Raw genomic sequence first — 22,123 nt, forward strand, 5'->3', positions numbered from 1 at the left:
GTGTAAACAATAGATACCTGAAGCTTCCCAAATACGGTCATTTGTTGACTTTTATGGAAACACAATGCAGCTTTTGTCTGAAATTGTCTTTCAGAGTTTAGAAGAGATTGTGCCGCCAATTTTGTTCATGCGACTGTTGTGCAGTATTATAACGACATACATTCTATAGTTTGTTACTTGAAAGTGGCTACTTAAATAAAAAGATCAATTCCAAAAAGCATTGAACTGGAGTCACGTGCAAACTTTTAGTTAGAAATACAGTACTTTAAATCACACTCACAAATGCTAAAACAACAATTGTGTCTTTACAAAGACAAACACATGAAATATAACATTAACACATTATGCTCTTTCTCTCTTAGTTTTCAACACAATTTGAAAGTGGTTCTACAAGCAATGAAATCATGAACACAACATTCCTATGGATGGTTCAGGAGAGGAACAGGAAGCATGGTTTTGTTGGCTTGTATAGCACCTTGTAACTAAGCTGCAACTATAACAAAATATATCCTGCTAAACCTGTCCTCCATAATACAGTACTTCTGAAGGCCTGCTTATTACGCAGGTTCGCTACCCACGCAGGTTCACGGCACAATGATCTACGCTACCACAAAGTAGCGCCACTACAATGTGGTACCTCTGTCTAATATTGTGGTTTACCCATCATGTTTATGCACCCGCTATAGATTTACCTTTAATAACTAAAGCCTACTTTTATATTATTTACAGACTTTTCTATTTGCAAATAATGTTGTAATAATGAGACTGGCCATAATGTTGTAGATGCTTGCAAATAGTTTATGGGTGAAATGCTTAATATTTGACTATTATCGCCCTGCTCAGAATATGAATTTGTGCAAGCAAAGCCTGTGTTTTATCCATGATTAGCGTTTTTGTGATATTAATTACATGAGTCACGTGGCTTTTTCTGACAATTGTGACAAACATTGTTTGGCTAATGAATATAACCTCTTTGGTTAATTTCTGCAGTTCTAGATTGTAGTTGAGATCTAAACATCTACGTGTGACAGCAGGCTAGCTAAATATGGTCAGTTTAGGATAACAAAGTAATCCCCCCAAGACACAACTTTTCTTTTGGAGGGAGAAAGGTGCAAATTCACATCTAGCAGACAAACACTAATCCTGAACCATCCACCAAAAACAGTGAGTACAAGCACCCTGACATCTATTCCCTGGGAATGTTAGGTGGTGGTATCTTCACCACGGAAGGCTCCACCCCCCAGATCTCTGTTGCATATTCGCTTATTGTCCTGTCACTGGAGAATTTCCCGGAGCAAGCAATGTTCTTGATCACTTTCTTGGTCCATTCCCTGGGGTTCTACAAAAAATAAAATAATGGATATCAGTTCACTTATTAAATTTATTTCTGATTAAAGCATCATATCTAACTACAAAGTCAGGCTCACCCAATAGTTTTACTTTCTTCTGCTAGGAAAGTATGATCTAATTTATAAATAGTAGAACTATGATCATGTTAACAACCTCATTTATTGATCTATAGTAACAGATTTAGTTTCCTAAAATGGAATTGTCTGGAATTCCTCAATAAGTGTAGACCTAAAAATAATACTATTATCTTCTAAGGAAATATGTAACTGAGTTGTCTGCATTATATTGATGGGGCAAAATATTTCAGGAAGCAACAGTCTCCAAAAACAAACAGCTGGTGGTCCCTGGTCATATGTACACATATGGTCCACCCACCAAATGATTATTTTTTTTTCCTCCATTCAAATTTGGATGTCATGCATAGAGGTAACAATGAATAGTTGAAATGCTATACTGGTAAGTGGATACTATGGGCAAGATTACATATGCGGTGTTGCCCGCAAAAGCCGGCGACGCCGGTTTTTATGAGGTTTTGGTATCACATATACAGCGCTGCATATAAATGCGGTGTGTATATTTCACTCGTCGCCCAAAATTTTGACTCCCATAAGCTAACATAGAACCGCGTTGTGAATTGGTATCACATATTCAGCGCAAGGACTTAAGCAAGGAAAATGGAGAAATTTTACTCCATTTTCGCCTCGCCACACATAGGCAGGCGCAGCAAGACTTGCGCTGAGTATGTGAGCACCGTAACCCCCTGAAAATAGTAACTAACACCTAACGCATGGGCATATCTATCTACCTGTCAACTGCCATCCCCCCACCGCAATAACTAACTATATTAACTCCTAATCTGCCAACCACCGCATCGCAAAACATCTAACCTATTAACCCCTAATCCGCCAACCCCCAGAACGCCATATACCTAATAAAGTGATTAACCCCTAAACCGCCATCACCCCACAACGCAATATACTTTAATAAACTATTAACCCCTAATCCGCCATTCACTCATATCGCAAAATACCTATCAAAACTATTAACCCCTAAACCGCCATCCCCCAACACAATAAACTTAATTAACCTATTAACCCCTAATCCGCCATTAACCCACATCGTAACAAACCTAACAAATCTATTAATCCCTAATCCACCAAACCCCCACAACGAAAATAACTAATTAAATTACTAAGCCCCCTAACCTAACACCCACTAAATTAAACCCAGTTACCTAAATTAAAAAATACTAAGTTACAAGCACTTAAAATAAAAAAGCTAACATTACTTAAAAATAAAAAAATAAGATTAAATTAATCTAAGATTACAAAATAAAAAAGTCTAACATTACATAAAATAATAAACCAAATTATCAAAAATAAAAAAATTAAACCTAATCACTTTGAAAATAAAAAAAGCCCCCCCAAAATAAAAACATCCCTAATCTAATGCTAAACTACCACTAGCCCTTAAAAGGGCCTTTTGTAGGGCATTGCCCTAAATTAAACAGCTCTTTTACCTTAAAAAAATACTAAGTCCCCCCTCTAACAGTAAAACCCTCCACCCACCAAAAACTACCCATTGCCCCTAAAGGGACATTTGTATGGGCATTGCCCTTAAAAGGGCATTCAGCTCTTTTACTGCCCTTAAAAGGGCATTCAGCTCTTTTACTGCCCTTAAAAGGGCATTCAGCTCTTTTTCAAAGGCCCATTTAATCCCTAATCACGGTTCCTGAAGTCCGGCAGTGAAGTCTTCTTCCAAGCGGCGATATCTTCTGTCTTCTTCCAGGAACAAACCGGTGACTGCGGAAATGAAGACCGGCAACTGTGGAGCCATGGAGCGTGGAGATCCTCTTTGTACGATTACCAACGCACACTGAGGATTGAATTCAAGGTATGCGTTTAAATATGGGGTACCTTGCATTCCCATTGGCTGATGAGTCTTTAAATTCAAATGAGCCAATAGTATGAGAGCTACTGAAATCCTATTGGCTGATTTGAACAGCCAATAGGATTTCAGTAGCTCTCGTCCAACTGGCTGATTTGAATTTGAAGAGTCAAATCAGCCAATAGGAATTCAAGGTACCCCATATTTAAACGCATACTTTGAATTCAATCCTAAATGTGCGGCGGCGGCAATTGTACGAAGAGGATCTCCGCAATTTAGGCTTTATCTTTCATTTTTTTAGGGCTTTGTTTTTTTTTATAGATTAGGGATTTAACTTTTTTTTAAGGTAAAAGAGCTGTTTAACTTAGGGCAATGCCCTACAGAAGGCCCTTTTAAGGGCTATTGGTAGTTTGGTATTAGATTAGGGGGTGTTTTTATTTTGGGGGGCTTTTTATTTTCATAGGGATTAGGTTAAATATTTTTATTTTTGATAATTTGGTTTATTATTTTATATAATGTTAGAATGTTTTATTTTTTGTAATCTTAGATTAATTTTTATTTTTAAGTAATGTTAGCTTTTTTTATTTTAATTGTAATTTAGTATTTTTTAATTTAGGTAATTGGGGTTAATTTAGGGGGTGTTAGTTTAGGGGGCTTAGTAATTTAGTTATTGGCGTTGTGGGGGTTTGGCGGTTTAGGGGTTAATCGTTTTATTAGGATTATTACGCTGTGTGGGTTTGGCGGTTTAGGGGTTAATAGTTTTATTAGGATTATTGTGTTGTGTGGGTTTGGCGTATTAGAGGTTAATAGATTTATAAGGTTTGTTGCGATGTGGGTTAATGGTGAATTAGGAGTTAATAGTTTTAATAGGTACTTTGCTATGTGGGTGAATTGCAGATTAGGGGTTAATACATTTATTAGGTAGTTTGTGATGTTGGCGAATTTAGGAGTTAATACTTTTATTAGGTAGATTGTGATGTGGGTGAATAGCGGATTAGGGGTTAATAGCTTAATTAGGCATATTGCGTTGTGGGGGGTTGTCGGTTTAGGGGTTTATACTTTTATTATTAGTTGCGATGTGGGGGGATTGCGGATATAGGGGTTTTACGTGTCAGGTTTATTTTTGGGAGGTGGGTTAGACTTCTAGGGAGATTTGACTTGTTTTTTTTTTTTATTTTCTTAAGCGCCGGCAGTTTCTAAAGTGCCGTAAGTCACTGGCAACTCCAGAAAACAGAATTTATGCTTACCTGATAAATTACTTTCTCCAACGGTGTGTCCGGTCCACGGCGTCATCCTTACTTGTGGGATATTCTCTTCCCCAACAGGAAATGGCAAAGAGCCCAGCAAAGCTGGTCACATGATCCCCCCTAGGCTCCGCCTTCCCCAGTCATTCGACCGACGTAAAGGAGGAATATGCATAGGAGAAATCATATGATACCGTGGTGACTGTAGTTAGAGAAAATAAATCATCAGACCTGATTAAAAACCAGGGCGGGCCGTGGACCGGACACACCGTTGGAGAAAGTAATTTATCAGGTAAGCATAAATTCTGTTTTCTCCAACATAGGTGTGTCCGGTCCACGGCGTCATCCTTACTTGTGGGAACCAATACCAAAGCTTTAGGACACGGATGATGGGAGGGAACAAATCAGGTCGCCTAGATGGAAGGCACCACGGCTTGCAAAACCTTTCTCCCAAAAATAGCCTCAGATGAAGCAAAAGTATCAAATTTGTAGAATTTGGTAAAAGTGTGCAGGGAAGACCAAGTCGCTGCCTTACATATCTGATCAACAGAAGCCTCGTTCTTGAAGGCCCAAGTGGAAGCCACAGCCCTAGTGGAGTGAGCTGTGATTCTTTCAGGAGGCTGCCGTCCGGCAGTCTCATAAGCCAAACGGATAATGCTTTTAAGCCAGAAAGAGAGAGAGGTAGAAGTTGCTTTTTGACCTCTCCTTTTACCAGAATAAACAACAAACAAAGAAGATGTTTGTCTGAAATCCTTAGTGGCTGCTAAGTAAAATTTGAGAGCACGAACTACATCCAAGTTGTGCAACAAACGTTCCTTCTTTGAAACTGGATTAGGACACAAAGAAGGCACGACTATCTCCTGGTTAATATTTTTGTTAGAAACAACTTTCGGAAGAAAACCAGGTTTAGTACGCAAAACCACCTTATCTGCATGGAACACCAGATATGGAGGAGAACACTGCAGAGCAGATAACTCTGAAACTCTTCTTGCAGAAGAAATTGCAACCAAAAACAAAACTTTCCAAGATAATAACTTTATATCAACGGAATGTAGGGGTTCAAACGGAATCCCCTGAAGAACTGAAAGAACTAGATTTAGACTCCAGGGAGGAGCCAAATTTTTGTAAACAGGCTTGATTCTAACCAGAGCCTGAACAAAAGCTTGAACGTCTGGCACAGCCGCCAGCTTTTTGTGAAGTAAAACAGATAAAGCAGAAATCTGTCCCTTCAAAGAACTTGCAGATAATCCTTTCTCCAAACCTTCTTGAAGAAAGGATAGAATCCTAGGAATTTTTATCTTGTTCCATGGGAATCCTTTAGATTCACACCAACAGATATATCTTTTCCATATTTTATGGTAGATTTTTCTAGTTACAGGCTTTCTAGCCTGAACAAGAGTATCAATGACAGAATCTGAGAACCCTCGCTTTGATAAAATCAAGCGTTCAATCACCAAGCAATCAGTTGGAGTGAGGCCAGATTCGGATGTTCGAACGGACCTTGAACAAGAAGGTCCTGTCTCAGAGGTAGCTTCCATGGTGGAGCCGATGACATATTCACCAGGTCTGCATACCAAGTCCTGCGTGGCCACGCAGGAGCTATCAAGATCACCAATACCCTCTCCTGTTTGATCCTGGCTACCAGCCTGGGAATGAGAGGAAACGGTGGGAACACATAAGCTAGGTTGAAGGTCCAAGGTGCTACTAGTGCATCCACTAGAGCCGCCTTGGGGTCCCTGGATCTGGACCCGTAGGAAGGAACCTTGAAGTTCTGGCGAGACGCCATCAGATCCATGTCTGGGATGCCCCATAATTGAGTTATGTGGGCAAAGATTTCCGGATGGAGTTCCCACTCCCCCGGATGAAATGTCTGACGACTCAGAAAATCCGCTTCCCAATTGTCCACTCCTGGGATGTGGATTGCAGACAAGTGGCAGGAGTGAGTCTCCGCCCATTGAATTATTTTGGTCACTTCTTCCATCGCCAGGGAACTCCTTGTTCCCCCCTGATGGTTGATATACGCAACCGTCGTCATGTTGTCTGATTGAAACCTTATGAATTTGGCCTTTGCTAGCTGAGGCCAAGCCTTGAGAGCATTGAATATCACTCTTAGTTCCAGAATGTTTATCGGTAGCAGAGATTCTTCCCGAGACCAAAGACCCTGAGCTTTCAGGGGTTCCCAGACCGCGCCCCAGCCCACCAGACTGGCGTCGGTCGTGACAATGACCCACTCTGGTCTGCGGAAGCTCATCCCTTGTGACAGGTGGTCCAGGGTCAGCCACCAACGGAGTGAATCTCTGGTCCTCTGATCTACTTGTATCGTCGGAGACAAGTCTGTATAATCCCCATTCCACTGTCTGAGCATGCACAGTTGTAATGGTCTTAGATGAATTCGCGCAAAAGGAACTATGTCCATTGCCGCCACCATCAAACCTATTACTTCCATGCACTGCGCTATGGAAGGAAGAAGAACAGAATGAAGTACTTGACAAGAGTTTAGAAGTTTTGATTTTCTGGCTTCTGTCAGAAAAATCCTCATTTCTAAGGAGTCTATTATTGTTCCCAAGAAGGGGACTCTTGTTGACCGAGATAGAGAACTTTTCTGTACGTTCACTTTCCACCCGTGAGATCTGAGAAAGGCTAGGACAATGTCCGTATGAGCCTTTGCTTGTGACAGGGACGACGCTTGAATCAGAATGTCGTCCAAGTAAGGTACTACTGCAATGCCTCTCGGTCTTAGCACCGCTAGAAGGGACCCTAGTACCTTTGTGAAAATTCTTGGGGCAGTGGCTAATCCGAATGGAAGTGCCACAAACTGGTAATGTTTGTCCAGAAAGGCGAACCTTAGGAACTGATGATGTTCCTTGTGGATAGGAATATGTAGATACGCATCCTTTAAATCCACCGTGGTCATGAATTGACCTTCCTGGATGGTAGGAAGAATTGTTCGAATGGTTTCCATCTTGAACGATGGAACCCTGAGAAATTTGTTTAGGATCTTGAGATCCAAGATTGGTCTGAATGTTCCCTCTTTTTTGGGAACTATGAACAGATTGGAGTAGAATCCCATCCCTTGTTCCTTTAATGGAACGGGATGAATCACTCCCATTTTTAACAGGTCTTCTACACAATGTAAGAATGCCTGTTTTTTTATGTGGTCTGAAGACAATTGAGACCTGTGGAACCTTCCCCTTGGGGGTAGCTCCTTGAATTCCAGAAGATAACCTTGGGAGACTATTTCTAGGGCCCAAGGATCCAGAACATCTCTTGCCCATGCCTGAGCGAAGAGAGAAAGTCTGCCCCCCACCAGATCCGGTCCCGGATCGGGGGCCAACATCTCATGCTGTCTTTGTAGCAGTAGCAGGCTTCTTGGCCTGCTTTCCTTTGTTCCAGCCTTGCATTGGTCTCCAGGCAGGCTTGGCTTGAGACGTATTACCCTCTTGCTTAGAGGGTGTAGAACTTGAGGCTGGTCCGTTTCTACGAAAGGGACGAAAATTAGGTTTATTTTTAGCCTTGAAAGACCTATCCTGAGGAAGGGCATGGCCCTTTCCCCCAGTGATATCTGAAATAATCTCTTTCAAATCAGGGCCAAACAGCGTTTTCCCCTTGAAAGGAATATTAAGCAATTTGTTCTTGGATGACGCATCCGCTGACCAAGACTTTAGCCAAAGCGCTCTGCGCGCCACAATAGCAAACCCTGAATTTTTCGCCGCTAATCTAGCTAATTGCAGGGTAGCGTCTAGAGTAAAAGAGTTAGCCAATTTAAGAGCACGAATTCTGTCCATAATCTCCTCATAAGAGGTATCTTTATCTAGCGACTTTTCTAGTTCATCAAACCAGAAACACGCTGCTGTAGTAACAGGAACAATGCATGAAATTGGCTGTAGAAGGTAACCTTGCTGAACAAACATCTTTTTGAGCAAACCTTCTAACTTTTTATCCATAGGATCTTTGAAAGCACAACTATCTTCTATAGGGATAGTAGTGCGTTTGTTTAAAGTAGAGACCGCCCCCTCGACCTTAGGGACTGTCTGCCATAAGTCCTTTCTGGGGTCGACTATAGGAAACAATTTCTTAAATATAGGGGGAGGGACAAAAGGTATGCCGGGCCTTTCCCATTCTTTGTTTACAATATCCACCACCCGCTTGGGTATAGGAAAAGCTTCTGGGGGCACCGGGACCTCTAGGAACTTGCCCATCTTACATAATTTCTCTGGAATGACCAAATTGTCACAATCATCCAGAGTAGATAACACCTCCTTAAGCAGAGCGCGGAGATGTTCTAATTTAAATTTGAACGTAATAACATCAGGTTCAGCTTGTTGAGAAATTTTTCCTGAATCTGAAATTTCTCCCTCAGACAAAACCTCCCTAGCCCCTTCAGACTGGTGTAAGGGCATGTCAGAACCATTATCATCTGCGCCCTCATGCTCTTCAGTATCTAAAACAGAGCAGTCGCGCTTTCGCTGATAAGTGGGCATTTTGGCTAAAATGTTTTTAATAGAATTATCCATTACAGCCGTTAATTGTTGCATAGTAAGAAGAATAGGCGCACTAGATGTACTAGGGGCCTCTTGTGTGGGCAAGACTGGTGTAGACACATAAGGGGATGATGCAGTACCATGCTTACTCCCCTCACTAGAAGAATCATCTTGGGCATCATTTTCACTATCACATGCATCACATCTATTTAAATGAGAAGGAACTTTGGCTTCCTGACATACAGAACATAGTCTATCTGATGGAACAGACATGTTAAACAGGCATAAACTTGATAACAAAGTACAAAAAACGTTTTAAAATAAAACCGTTACTGTCACTTTAAATTTTAAACTGAACACACTTTATTACTGAATATGCGAAAAAGTATGAAGGAATTGTCCAAAATTCACCAAAATTTCACCACAGTGCCATAAAGCCTTGAAAGTATTGCACACCAAATTTGAAAATTTTAACACTTAAAATAACGGAACCGGAGCCGTTTTTACATTTAACCCCTATACAGTCCCTGGTATCTGCTTTGCTGAGACCCAACCAAGCCCAGAGGGGAATACGATACCAAATGACGCCTTCAGCACGCTTTTTCAGTGTATCAGAGCTCCTCACACATGCATCTGCATGCTTTGATTCCCAAAAAACAACTGCGCATTAGTGGCGCGAAACTGAGGCTCTGCCTATGACTAGAGAAGGCCCCCAGTGAAAAAGGTGTCCAATACAGTGCCTGCCGTTTTTATTATCAAAATTCCCAGATAAAAACAACTCCTCAGAGTAACAAACCATTAAACAAGCCTATAAAACAAACGTTTTAGCCCAGAAAAATGTCTACCAGTCTTTAAAGCCCTTGTGAAGCCCTTTATAAATTGTTATTAAAATGGCTTACCGGATCCCATAGGGAAAATGACAGCTTCCAGCATTACCGAGTCTTGTTAGAAATGTGTCATACTTCAAGCAGTAAAAGTCTGCACACTGTTCCCCCCAACTGAAGTTACTTCATCTCAACAGTCCTCTGTGGAAACAGCCATCGATTTTAGTAACGGTTGCTAAAATCATCTTCCTCTTACAAACAGAAATCTTCATCTCCTTTCTGTTTCAGAGTAAATAGTACATACCAGCACTATTTTAAAATAACAAACTCTTGATTGAAGCAATAAAACTACATTTAAACACCAAAAAACTCTAAGCCATCTCCGTGGAGATGTTGCCTGTACAACGGCAAAGAGAATGACTGGGGAAGGCGGAGCCTAGGGGGGATCATGTGACCAGCTTTGCTGGGCTCTTTGCCATTTCCTGTTGGGGAAGAGAATATCCCACAAGTAAGGATGACGCCGTGGACCGGACACACCTATGTTGGAGAAATTTGTATTTACACTCATTTCTGGACATTGCTAGTTTATCAGACTTACTGCACTTTATGAACTGCCGGCGCCATATATGTGATACCCAGATGTGCAAGGTGAAATTACGGGCTGTGTGGGTTTTAGCAGTTGCACTGAAGCTTGCGCCACATATGTAATCTCGCCCTATAAGTGAAGTACTGTTCTGGAGAAATACTCCACTTGTAATCTAGGCCATAATAGTGAAATACTGTATGATAATTTCAAATAGCATATTACAATTTTTTCTGTAGTTAGCTCTAAAAATGTGAATACAAATTTGGAAAATCTCTGATATTTTCCCCCACAAAAATCATGTGCACTAAGTCTATATACCTCTACCCAATAGACATAGTGGATTTTAACACTTTTTGCTTTGGGCCCAACATAAAAGTTAAACATGTGCAGTTCAATTAAATTTTTTGGTAAATATTTATTATCACTGTCAAACTTAAATTGATATGAAATCCATTTTTTCTCTCCATGATTCAGATAGAGTCTATAATTAAAGAAATAAAAAAAAAGTTTCCAATTTATTTCTATTATCAGATTTACTTTGTGCTCATAATATTCTCAGTTAAAGAGAATACCAAGTGTGCACCGGTCTGGAAAATTACACAGCAGCAGTTTTGCAAGAATGCAGCAGCAGTTTTGCAAGAATGCTTTTGAGCACTAGATGGCAGCAGTGTTTTCATAATTTATTTAAAGGGCCACTAAACCCAAAATCTTTCTTTCATGATTCAGATAGAACATACAAATTTAAACAACATTACAATTTACTTCTATTATTTATTTTGCTTCATTTTTTAGATATCCTTATTTTAAGAAAAAGCAATGCACATGGGTGAGCCAATCACATGAGGCTTCTATGTGCAGCAACCAATCAGCAGCTACTGAGCATATCTAGATATGCTTTTCAGCAAAGAATATCAAGAGAATAACACAAATTAGATAATAGAAGTAAATTAGAAAGATGTTTAAAAATGCATTCTCTTTCTAAATCATGAAAGAAAAAATGTGGGTGTCATGTCCCTTTAAGGGCGAGCAAAGTCAAAATTAAACTTAAAGGGATAGGAAAGTCAAAATTAAACTTGCATGATTCAGAAGAGTATGTAATTTTAAGACAATTTTAAATGAACTTATATTTTCAAATGTGCTTTGTTCTCTTTTTATCCCCTGTTGAAAAAAGAATACACACATATCCTATACTAGTGAGAGCTAGTTGCAAATTGGTGCATGAACACATTTGTCTCTTGTGATTGACCGACTAGATGTTCAGCTAGCTGCCAGAAGTGCAATGCTGTTCATTCAGCAAAGGATAACGAGATAACGAAGCAAGTTTTATAATAGAAGTAAATTGGAAAGTTGCTCAAAATTGTATGTTCTATCCAAATCATGAAAGAAAATTTTGGGGTTTCCTGTCCCTTTAAATGAATTGGATAGAGTATTATATTTTAAACAACTTTCCAAGTAAATTTGATAATAGAAGTAAATTGGGAAGCTGTTTAAAATTGCGTGCCCTATCCAATCCATTTAATTTTAATTTTGACTTTACTGTTCCTTTAAATAAATTCTTGCAGAACTGAGCCTACCTACCCACTTTTCAACAAACAATTCCAAGAGAATGAAGTATATTTGATAATAGAAAGTTGTTTCTTTTTGTTTTTAAATTGCACATACTATCTGAATTATGGGTATCGTGCCTTTATTTTTCAAAATTAATGACAGTTCCCTGTGAAAAACAAAAAAATGTATAGGTAAAGCAAATATAAATGTTAGTTATTTACCGATTGTTATTTTATTTTTAGTTAAAACAATACACAAAAATACAGTTAAAAAAAAGTACCGTTTTGTATCAGTTTCATTTATGAAATATAAAACGTAAAAAGGATTTTTATGTTCAGGTCTTTATAATTGACTTGTTGTTTCATTACAATAACAAAATGGCACCGTCAGAGTATTTCTCTCATTTTTATGTGTTCTTCCTGTGAATATCTATTTTTTACTGGTCCCGTCAGTATTTCCTTTTACTTACCATGTATAATTGTTCCACTCTTCCTTGACATTTTATATAATCTTCATAATCAGCAAACACCTTAAACCTGGAAAATGACCATAATAATATGAATTATTACCCCGATGTTGTACCTTGATACAAATGAATTACAATATGAAAATCATGTTTGACCTGTATACACATTTGCTTTTACTTTGTGTTTAAAAAATAATAATAATAATAATAATGATGATGACTTTAACGTGATATTTGAACTAGAGCAAGAGGTGAAATAATCAGCTGATCAGTAACCATGGTTATTAACTTGCTTTCGCCCACCAGCTGATTGTTTATCCTGTGCCCTAGTTTAGATATAATGAAAACCTGTCCCGTTAGGGGTACTTGCAGACTGGAGTTGAGAAATACTGATCTACAGGTACCAAAAACTAATATTGTCTGTGATTGTCTGGATGAGAAATCTGTGGATGTATTTTTTTCATTCTCTATTTACCTGTCATTAAACATCAGCATATTGATAACATCTTTAAACAGCTCAGGTTCCCCAGGAGAAAAATATCCATCCCGTATCTGATCAATCGCCTGGCGCAGTTCTGGGAGTTTATCATAGTACTCTTTTGCGTTATACCTAAACAAAACAGGATAGGAAAAAACATCAAGTTATATGGGGTAAAAAGCAAAATGCTATGAAGTTAATTTGCATATAAATGGTTTCAAGGCGATTGAATAAAATATGCAAACACATCAAGATATCTTTAACAATAAAAACATTATTTTTAGAGCATTTTAACCCAAGATCCTTAAAGGGACATGAAACCCAAAATTTTCTTTTGTGATTCTTATAGAACAATTTTAAACAATTTCTTAATTTACTTTATTCTAATTTGCTTTGTGCTCTTGGTATCATTTGTTGAAAAACATACCAAGGTGGGCTCAGGAGTTGGGAGCTATCTGCTGATTAGTGGTTGCACATACACTGTATATGCCTCTTGTCATTGGCTTACCGATGTGTTCAGCTAGCTCCCATAAGTGCATTGCTGCCCTTTCAATAAAGGATACCAAGAGATTGAATTGATAATAGAAGTAAATTGGAAACCTAAAAGGTTTTTATAGAGATGTATCACATTTTTAAAAACTGGATTATGGGTGTTCATATCCTTAGTAAAATGTATTACTAATTGCCGATGCACAGTTGATACTTGAGTTTAAAAGTCTAAACAAAGATGCAGATTAAGTGGTAGTGTCAAAATCAATTTAAACAGCTTTAAGGGGACATTAAACATTAAATAAATGCTAGATAGAATTAAGCATTAAAAAAAAGATTAGTCTGAGAATAATATGTAGATGTATTTTGTAAATTTTCATTAGCTGTTTAAAGGGACAGTCAACACAAATTGTTATTGTTTAAAAAGATATATAACGCCTTTACTACCCATTCCCCAGCTTTGCACAACCAACATTGTTATATTAATATACTTTGCCATATTTAAACCTCTAAATGTCTGCCTGTTTCTATGCCACTTATCACATGCTTTTTTATTCGCTTTTCACATCAGGGGACTGCTATGTCATGTGGGCCATAAAGATAACATTGTGTTCATGCCCGTGGAGTTATTTAAGAGTCAGCACAACACAGCACTATTTGGCTAAAATGCAAGTCAATAGATAATAAATAAAAAGTCATGTAATCAGGGGGCTGTCAGAAGAGGCTTAGATACAAGGTAATCACAGAGGTAAAAAGTATATTAATATAACAGTGTTGGTTATGCAAAAGTGGGGAATGGGTAATACAAGGATTATATATATTTTAAAACAATAAAAATTCTGGTGTAGGCTGTCCCTTTAAATTTTGAAAAAATAAGTGCAAAGTTTTAGTCTCTATAAAACAATGGGAGCTGCCATGTTGTAACTTAGGTTACCTTCTCTGCTGTGACCAATTAGGCACAGTTATAAATAGGTTACTAGAGTGTGCAGCCAATGGCTGTGTGAAATATAACAGTGTTCGGCACTTCCATTTCTAACAGGAACAAAATAAATAAAGTATATTGAAGACTTTTTTTAATGTATAAGTGTTTAATGTCCCTTTAACTTAACTTGCCCTACATTTTAATCACATACTTAACAAAACTGCTGGCCTTAAAGGTACAGTTCACTACAGTGTTTTCCACTGCCTTCCAAGTGCAATCTCCCTTATCGGCTCCAGATTGGCTGCATTCACAGCCAATCAAAACCTGGTACAAGGGTAATTCACAAATGCACTCATTCTGAAGGCAGTGTGTAGTACCACGGTAACAATGCATTCACAGACTTCTGCAAAACAAACAAGTGAATTTGCTTTACAACCTTACTCTAAAAGAGACTGCTCCTTGGGTAGAAACTATCCTACAGAATACGCTTTAATAAGGTACAGATTTTATATCCCTTTCATTCAGTTAGACAAATCCAAGCTAAGTAGAGATAGCAGGATATTTCTAACAGATCAAAACTCTCTAAACAAAAAACATAATTTATGCTTACGTGATAAATTTATTTCTCTTGTAGTGTATCCAGTCCACGGATCATCCATTACTTATGGGATATTCTCCTTCCCAACAGGAAGTTGCAAGAGGATCACCCACAGCAGAGCTGCTATATAGCTCCTCCCCTCACTGCCATATCCAGTCATTCGACCGAAACAAGACGAGAAAGGAGAAACCATAGGGTGCAGTGGTCACTGTAGTTTAATTAAATTTTAGACCTGCCTTAAAATGACAGGGCGGGCCGTGGACTGGATACACTACAAGAGAAATAAATTTATCAGGTAAGCATAAATTATGTTTTCTCTTGTTAAGTGTATCCAGTCCACGGATCATCCATTACTTATGGGATACCAATACCAAAGCTAAAGTACACGGATGATGGGAGGGACAAGGCAGGGATTAAGCGGAAGGAACCACTGCCTGAAGAACCTTTCTCCCAAAAACAGCCTCCGAAGAAGCAAAAGTATCAAATTTGTAAAATTTTGAAAAAGTGTGAAGCGAAGACCAAGTCGCGGCCTTGCAAATCTGTTCAACAGATGCCTCATTTTTAAAGGCCCAGGTGGAAGCCACAGCTCTAGTAGAATGAGCTGTAATTCTTTCAGGGGGCTGCTGTCCAGCAGTCTCATAGGCTAGGCGTATAATACTCCGAAGCCAAAAGGAAAGAGAGGTTGCCGAAGCTTTTTGACCTCTCCTCTGTCCAGAATAAACGACAAACAGGGAAGATGTTTGACGAAAATCTTTAGTAGCTTGTAAGTAAAACTTCAAGGCACGGACTACATCCAGATTATGTAAAAGACGTTCCTTCTTTGAAGAAGGAATAGGACACAATGATGGAACAACAATCTCTTGATTGATATTCTTGTTAGAAACCAACTTAGGTAAAAACCCAGGTTTGGTACGCAGAACTACCTTATCTGCATGAAAAATCAGATAAGGAGAATCACATTGTAAGGCAGATAGCTCAGAGACTCTCCGAGCTGAGGAAATAGCCATCAAAAACAGAACTTTCCAAGATAAAAGCTTAATATCAATGGAATGAAGGGATTCAAACGGAACTCCTTGAAGAACTTTAAGAACCAAGTTTAAGCTCCATGGGGGAGCAACAGGTTTAAACACAGGCTTAATTCTAACCAAAGCCTGACAAAATGCCTGGACGTCTGGAACTTCTGCCAGACGCTTGTGCAAAAGAATAGACAGAGCAGAAATCTGTCCCTTTAAGGAACTAGCTGATAATCCTTTGTCCAAACCCTCTTGGAGAAAGGACAATATCCTAGGAAATAGATAAAATACCAAATATAAAAAATGGTAATAGCGTGCGCCTGAGGCAGAGAATAAAAATCAAATATCAAAAAATGAACTCAAATTTATTAATTAGTCTTCATACAGTGTAGGATAGTGCAATTTCCAAAAAAAACAGTATTAATTGTTAAGATGTGCCACTGGGTGAAGTAACCAATGTGAAAAGTGTAAATTTGTGCAATGTGTATAAAAAACTCCTATATATAAAAATCCAAAATTGTTAGAAATATATATATATATGAACCTTTGTGCGAGGTGGCCAAAAAAACAGTTACTGGAGCAGCAACAATAATCAAACAGCTGTAATCAAGCCAAATATAACATATGTAACATATATAGTATAAACTCTAAAATATATATAGAGAAAAAAAGCTTATCGTGATATAAGTCCCAGAAGTGGTGATAAAAGTTGGAAGCTGGAGTCGAAGGTGTTTCTGAAATCAAATACTAGAAATCTTTATCATCTCAGTGGAAGTGTTCAAAAGAAAAATGTTCAAAGTGCAATCGGCAGCTAGTCTTGGCGGTGTCTGATCAGGACCCAATATCTAGAAATGGTACAAAAGAAGACAGCGCCTCATTGTGCAAGTAGGTTTCGTATGCAAGAATCACAGTGAAAGTGAAGACAAATGGAAATATACTCACAAGAGTATTGGCACCCTTATTGAAAGTGGTGCGAATAGGCAGGCTGACGTTTTTGCAGCAGTCAGTACGCTGTGCCGGATGACATCCGAAATCCTAAGTGGACGGCTGTGGGCTCTCCTCAATAAATCGAGTCCAAATCCTCTGTAGCTGTGCTGTTGGAAGAGACAGCGTGCAGCTGCTCTTTGTATGTAATCAACGCTGCAAGCTGGAAATGAGCAAACAGTCCTCGGCAGAGCTACATTCGATGAAAAACTCTGCTGGTAGTGAAATAAGCTTGGCAAGCAACAATAAAAAAGCCAAAAGATACAAGGCTTAATATAAAAAAGTAAAAACACTTTATTTGTGGTGAGCTTTTACGCGTTTCTCGGCCACAAGCTCCTGGCCGTTTCATCAGAACAGGTATAACCTGTTCTGATGAAACGGCCAGGAGCTTGTGGCCGAGAAACGCGTAAAAGCTCACCACAAATAAAGTGTTTTTACTTTTTTATATAAACTTTTTTATATTATATTAAGCCTTGTATCTTTTGGCTTTTTTATTGTTGCTTGCCAAGCTTATTTCACTACCAGCAGAGTTTTTCATCGAATGTAGCTCTGCCGAGGACTGTTTGCTCATTTCCAGCTTGCAGCGTTGATTACATGTCTCTTCCAACAGCACAGCTACAGAGGATTTGGACTCGATTTATTGAGGAGAGCCCACAGCCGTCCACTTAGGATTTCGGATGTCATCCGGCACAGCGTACTGACTGCTGCAAAAACGTCAGCCTGCCTATTCGCACCACTTTCAATAAGGGTGCCAATACTCTTGTGAGTATATTTCCATTTGTCTTCACTTTCACTGTGATTCTTGCATACGAAACCTACTTGCACAATGAGGCGCTGTCTTCTTTTGTACCAATATCCTAGGAATCCTAACCTTACTCCATGAGTAATTCTTGGATTCACACCAGTAAAGATATGTACTCCATATCTTGTGATAGATTTTCCTGGTAACAGGCTTTCGTGCCTGTATTAAGGTATCAATGACTGACTCGGAGAAGCCACGCTTTGATAGAATCAAGCGTTCAATCTCCATGCAGTCAGTCTCAGAGAAATTAGATTTGGATGATTGAAAGGACCTTGTATTAGAAGGTCCTGTCTTAGAGGCAGAGTCCATGGTGGAAAGGATGACATGTCCACTAGGTCTGCATACCAGGTCCTGCGTGATGAATCAACTGAGCAAACACCTCCGGATGGAGTTCCCACTCCCCCGGGTGAAAAGTCTGACGACTTAGAAAATCCGCCTCCCAGTTCTCCACGCCTGGGATATGGATTGCTGACAGGTGGCAAGAGTGAGTCTCTGCCCATCAAATTATTTTTGAGACTTCCAACAGCGCTAGGGAACTCCTGGTTCCCCCTTGATGGTTGATGTAAGCCACAGTCGTGATATTGTCCGACTGAAATCTGATGAACCTCAGTGTTGCTAACTGAGGCCAAGCCAGAAGAGCATTGAATATTGCTCTTATCTCCAGAATATTTATCGGAAGGAGTTTCTCCTCCTGAGTCCACGATCCCTGTGCCTTCAGGGAGTTCCAGACTGCACCCCAACCTAGAAGGCTGGCATCTGTTGTTACAATTGTCCAATCTGGCCTGCGAGAGGTCATACCCTCGGACAGGTGGACCCGAGACAACCACCAGAGAAGAGAATCTCTGGTCTCTTGATCCAGATTTAGCAGAGGGGACAAATCTGTGTAATCCCTATTCCACTGACTTAGCATGCATAATTGCAGCGGTCTGAGATGTAGGCGCGCAAATGGCACTATGTCCATTGCCGCTACCATTAAGCCGATCACCTCCATACACTGAGCCACCGAAGGGCGCGGAATGGAATGAAGAATACGGCAAGCATTTAGAAGCTTTGATAACCTGGACTCCGTCAAGTAAATTTTCATCTCTACAGAATCTATAAGAGTCCCTAAGAAGGAGACTCTTGTGAGTGGGGATAGAGAACTCTTTTCCTCGTTCACTTTCCACCCGTGCGATCTCAGAAATGCCAGAACTATCTCTGTATGAGACTTGGCAATTTGAAAGCTTGACGCCTGTATCAGGATGTCGTCTAGATACGGAGCCACCGCTATGCCTCGCGGTCTTAGAACCGCCAGAAGTGAGCCCAGAACCTTTGTAAAGATTCTCGGGGCTGTAGCCAACCCGAAGGGAAGAGCTACAAATTGGTAATGCCTGTCTAGAAAGGCAAACCTTAGGAACCGATGATGATCTTTGTGAATCGGTATGTGAAGGTAGGCATCCTTTAAGTCCACTGTGGTCATGTACTGACCCTCTTGGATCATGGGTAGGATGGTCCGAATAGTTTCCATTTTGAAAGATGGAACGCTGAGGAATTTGTTTAAGATCTTTAGATCCAAAATTGGTCTGAAGGTTCCCTCTTTTTTGGGAACCACAAACAGATTTGAATAAAAACCCTGTCCTTGTTCCATCCGCGGAACTGGATGGAGCACTACCATAATAGGAGGTCTTGCACACAGCGTAGGAATGCCTCTTTCTTTATCTGATTTGCAGATAACCTTGAAAGATGAAATCTCCCTTGTGGAGGGGAAGCTTTGAAGTCCAGAAGATATCCCTGAGATATGATCTCCAACGCCCAGGGATCCTGAACATCTCTTGCCCACGCCTGGGCGAAGAGAAAAAGTCTGCCCCCTACTAGATCCGTCGCCGGATAGGGGGCCGTTCCTTCATGCTGTCTTAGAGGCAGCAGCAGGCTTTCTGGCCTGCTTGCCTTTGTTCCAGGACTGGTTAGGTTTCCAGGCCTGCTTAGATTGAGCAAAAGTTCCCTCTTGTCTTGAAGCGGAGGAAGTTGATGCTGCACCTGCCTTGGAATTTAGAAAGGCACGAAAATTAGACTGTTTGGCCTTTGATTTGGCCCTGTCCTGAGGAAGGGTATGACCCTTACCTCCAGTAATGTCAGCAATAATTTCTTTCAAACCAGGCCCGAATAAGGTCTGCTCGAGTAATTTAGACTTTGAAGTCACATCAGCTGACCAGGATTTGAGCCATAGCGCCCTACTCGCCTGGATGGCGAATCCGGAATTCTTAGCCGTTAGTTTAGTCAAATGAACAATGGTATCAGAAACAAATGAGTTAGCTAGCTTAACAGTTCTAAGCTTGTCAACAATTTCAGTCAATGGAGCTGTATGGATGGCCTCTTCCAGGGCCTCAAACCAGAATGCCCCTGCAGCAGTGACAGGCGCAATGCATGCAAGGGGCAGTAAAATAAAACCTTGTTGAATTCCATCCCTAGAAAAATATTATCTGCACATACCTTATTGCAGGAAAACCTGCACGCCATTCCCTCTCTGAAGTTACCTCACTCCTCAGAATATGTGAGAACATCCATGGATCTTAGTTACTTCTGCTAAGATCATAGAAAATCCAGGCAGATTCTTCTTCTAAATACTGCCTGAGATAAACAGCACACTCCGGTACCATTTAAAAATAACAAACTTTTGATTGAAGAAATAAACTAAGTATAAAACACCACTCTCCTCTTACGACCTCCATCTTTGTTGAGGGTTGCAAGAGAATGACTGGATATGGCAGTGAGGGGAGGAGCTATATAGCAGCTCTACTGTGGGTGATCCTCTTGCAACTTCCTGTTGGGAAGGAGAATATCCCATAAGTAATGGATGATCCGTGGACTGAATACACTTAACAAGAGAAATAGCATATTAGTATTTAGTCAATCAGATAAAACTAATATTGAAAGTAGCCATAATCTTATAAATTCATAAATTCTCATAAAAAAATGCAGGTTACATAGAAACATAGATATTGACGGCAGATAAGAGCCATAGGCCCAGCAAGTCTGCCCGACCTTACCTAACAGTATAAACTTATCTAGTTCGTAGGATAGCCCTATGCTTGTCCCATGCATTTTTAAAGTCCCCCACAGTGTTTGTTGCTACTACCTCTTGAGGAAGTTTATTCGGTTACAATGGTTTTATTTGTCTACTCGCCTGGATGGCGAATCCGGAATTCTTAGCCGTTAGTTTAGTCAAATGAACAATGGTATCAGAAACAAATGAGTTAGCTAGCTTAACAGTTCTAAGCTTGTCAACAATTTCAGTCAATGGAGCTGTATGGATGGCCTCTTCCAGGGCCTCAAACCAGAATGCCCCTGCAGCAGTGACAGGCGCAATGCATGCAAGGGGCTGTAAAATAAAACCTTGTTGAATAAACATTTTCTTAAGGTAACCCTCTAATTTTTTATCCATTGGATCTGAAAAAGCACAACTGTCCTCAACCAGGATAGTGGTACGCTTTGCTAAAGTAGAAACTGCTCCCTCCACCTTAGGGACAGTCTGCCATAAGTCCCGTGTAGTGGCATCTATTGGAAACATTTTTCTAAATATAGGAGGTGGGGAAAAGGGCACACCGGGACTATCCCACTCCTTACTAATAATTTCTGTAAGCCTTTTAGGTATTGGAAAAACATCAGTACTCACCGACACTGCATAGTATTTATCCAACCTACACAATTTCTCTGGCACTGCAATTGTGTCACAGTCATTCAGAGCAGCTAATACCTCCCCAAGCAATACACGGAGGTTCTCAAGCTTAAATTTAAAATTAGAAATCTCTGAATCAGGTCTCCCCGAATCAGAGACGTCACCCACAGACTGAAGCTCTCCGTCCTCAGGTTCTGCATATTGTGACGAAGTATCAGACATGGCTCTTACAGCATCTACGCGCTCTGTATCTCATCTAACCCCAGAGCTATCGCGCTTGCCTCTCAATTCAGACAATCTGGATAATACCTCTGACAGGGTATTATTCATGATTGCAGCCATGTCCTGCAAAGTAATCGCTATGGGCGTCCCTGATGTACTTGGCGCCATATTAGCGTGCGTCCCTTGAGCGGGAGGCGAAGGGTCCGACACGTGGGGAGAGTTAGTCGGCATAACTTCCCCCTCGACAGACCCCTCTGGTGACAATTCTTTTATAGATAAAGACTGATCTTTACTGTTTAAGGTGAAATCAATACATTTAGTACACATTCTCCTATGGGGCTCCACCATGGCTTTTAAACATAATGAACAAGTATCCTCTGTTTCAGACATGTTTGTACAGACTAGCAATGAGACTAGCAAGCTTGGAAAACACTTTAAAGCAAGTTAACAAGCAATATAAAAAAACGTTACTGTGCCTTTAAGAGAAACAAATTTTGACAAAATTTGAAATAACAGTGAAAAAAGGCAGTTACACTAACAAAATTTTTACAGTGTATGTAACAAGTCAGCAGAG

At 40.0% G+C, this 22,123-nt stretch overlaps 1 protein-coding gene across 1 annotated transcript in view; it reads right to left on the bottom strand.

Annotated features, from left to right (window-relative positions):
• Positions 1-226: 226 nt before the first annotated feature.
• PYGB (glycogen phosphorylase B) overlaps positions 227-22,123 on the bottom strand; it is a gene marked incomplete in the record, with an annotated part of 274,969 nt that continues 253,072 nt past the window's right edge. Inside the window, 3 exon segments of the mRNA XM_053711965.1 lie at positions 227-1,339; positions 12,390-12,456; positions 12,862-12,996. Coding sequence (XP_053567940.1) covers positions 1,187-1,339; positions 12,390-12,456; positions 12,862-12,996 — 355 coding nt within the window.

The sequence above is a fragment of the Bombina bombina genome, chromosome 4 (genome assembly GCF_027579735.1).
Source record: "Bombina bombina isolate aBomBom1 chromosome 4, aBomBom1.pri, whole genome shotgun sequence".
NCBI classification, from domain to species: domain Eukaryota; kingdom Metazoa; phylum Chordata; class Amphibia; order Anura; family Bombinatoridae; genus Bombina; species Bombina bombina.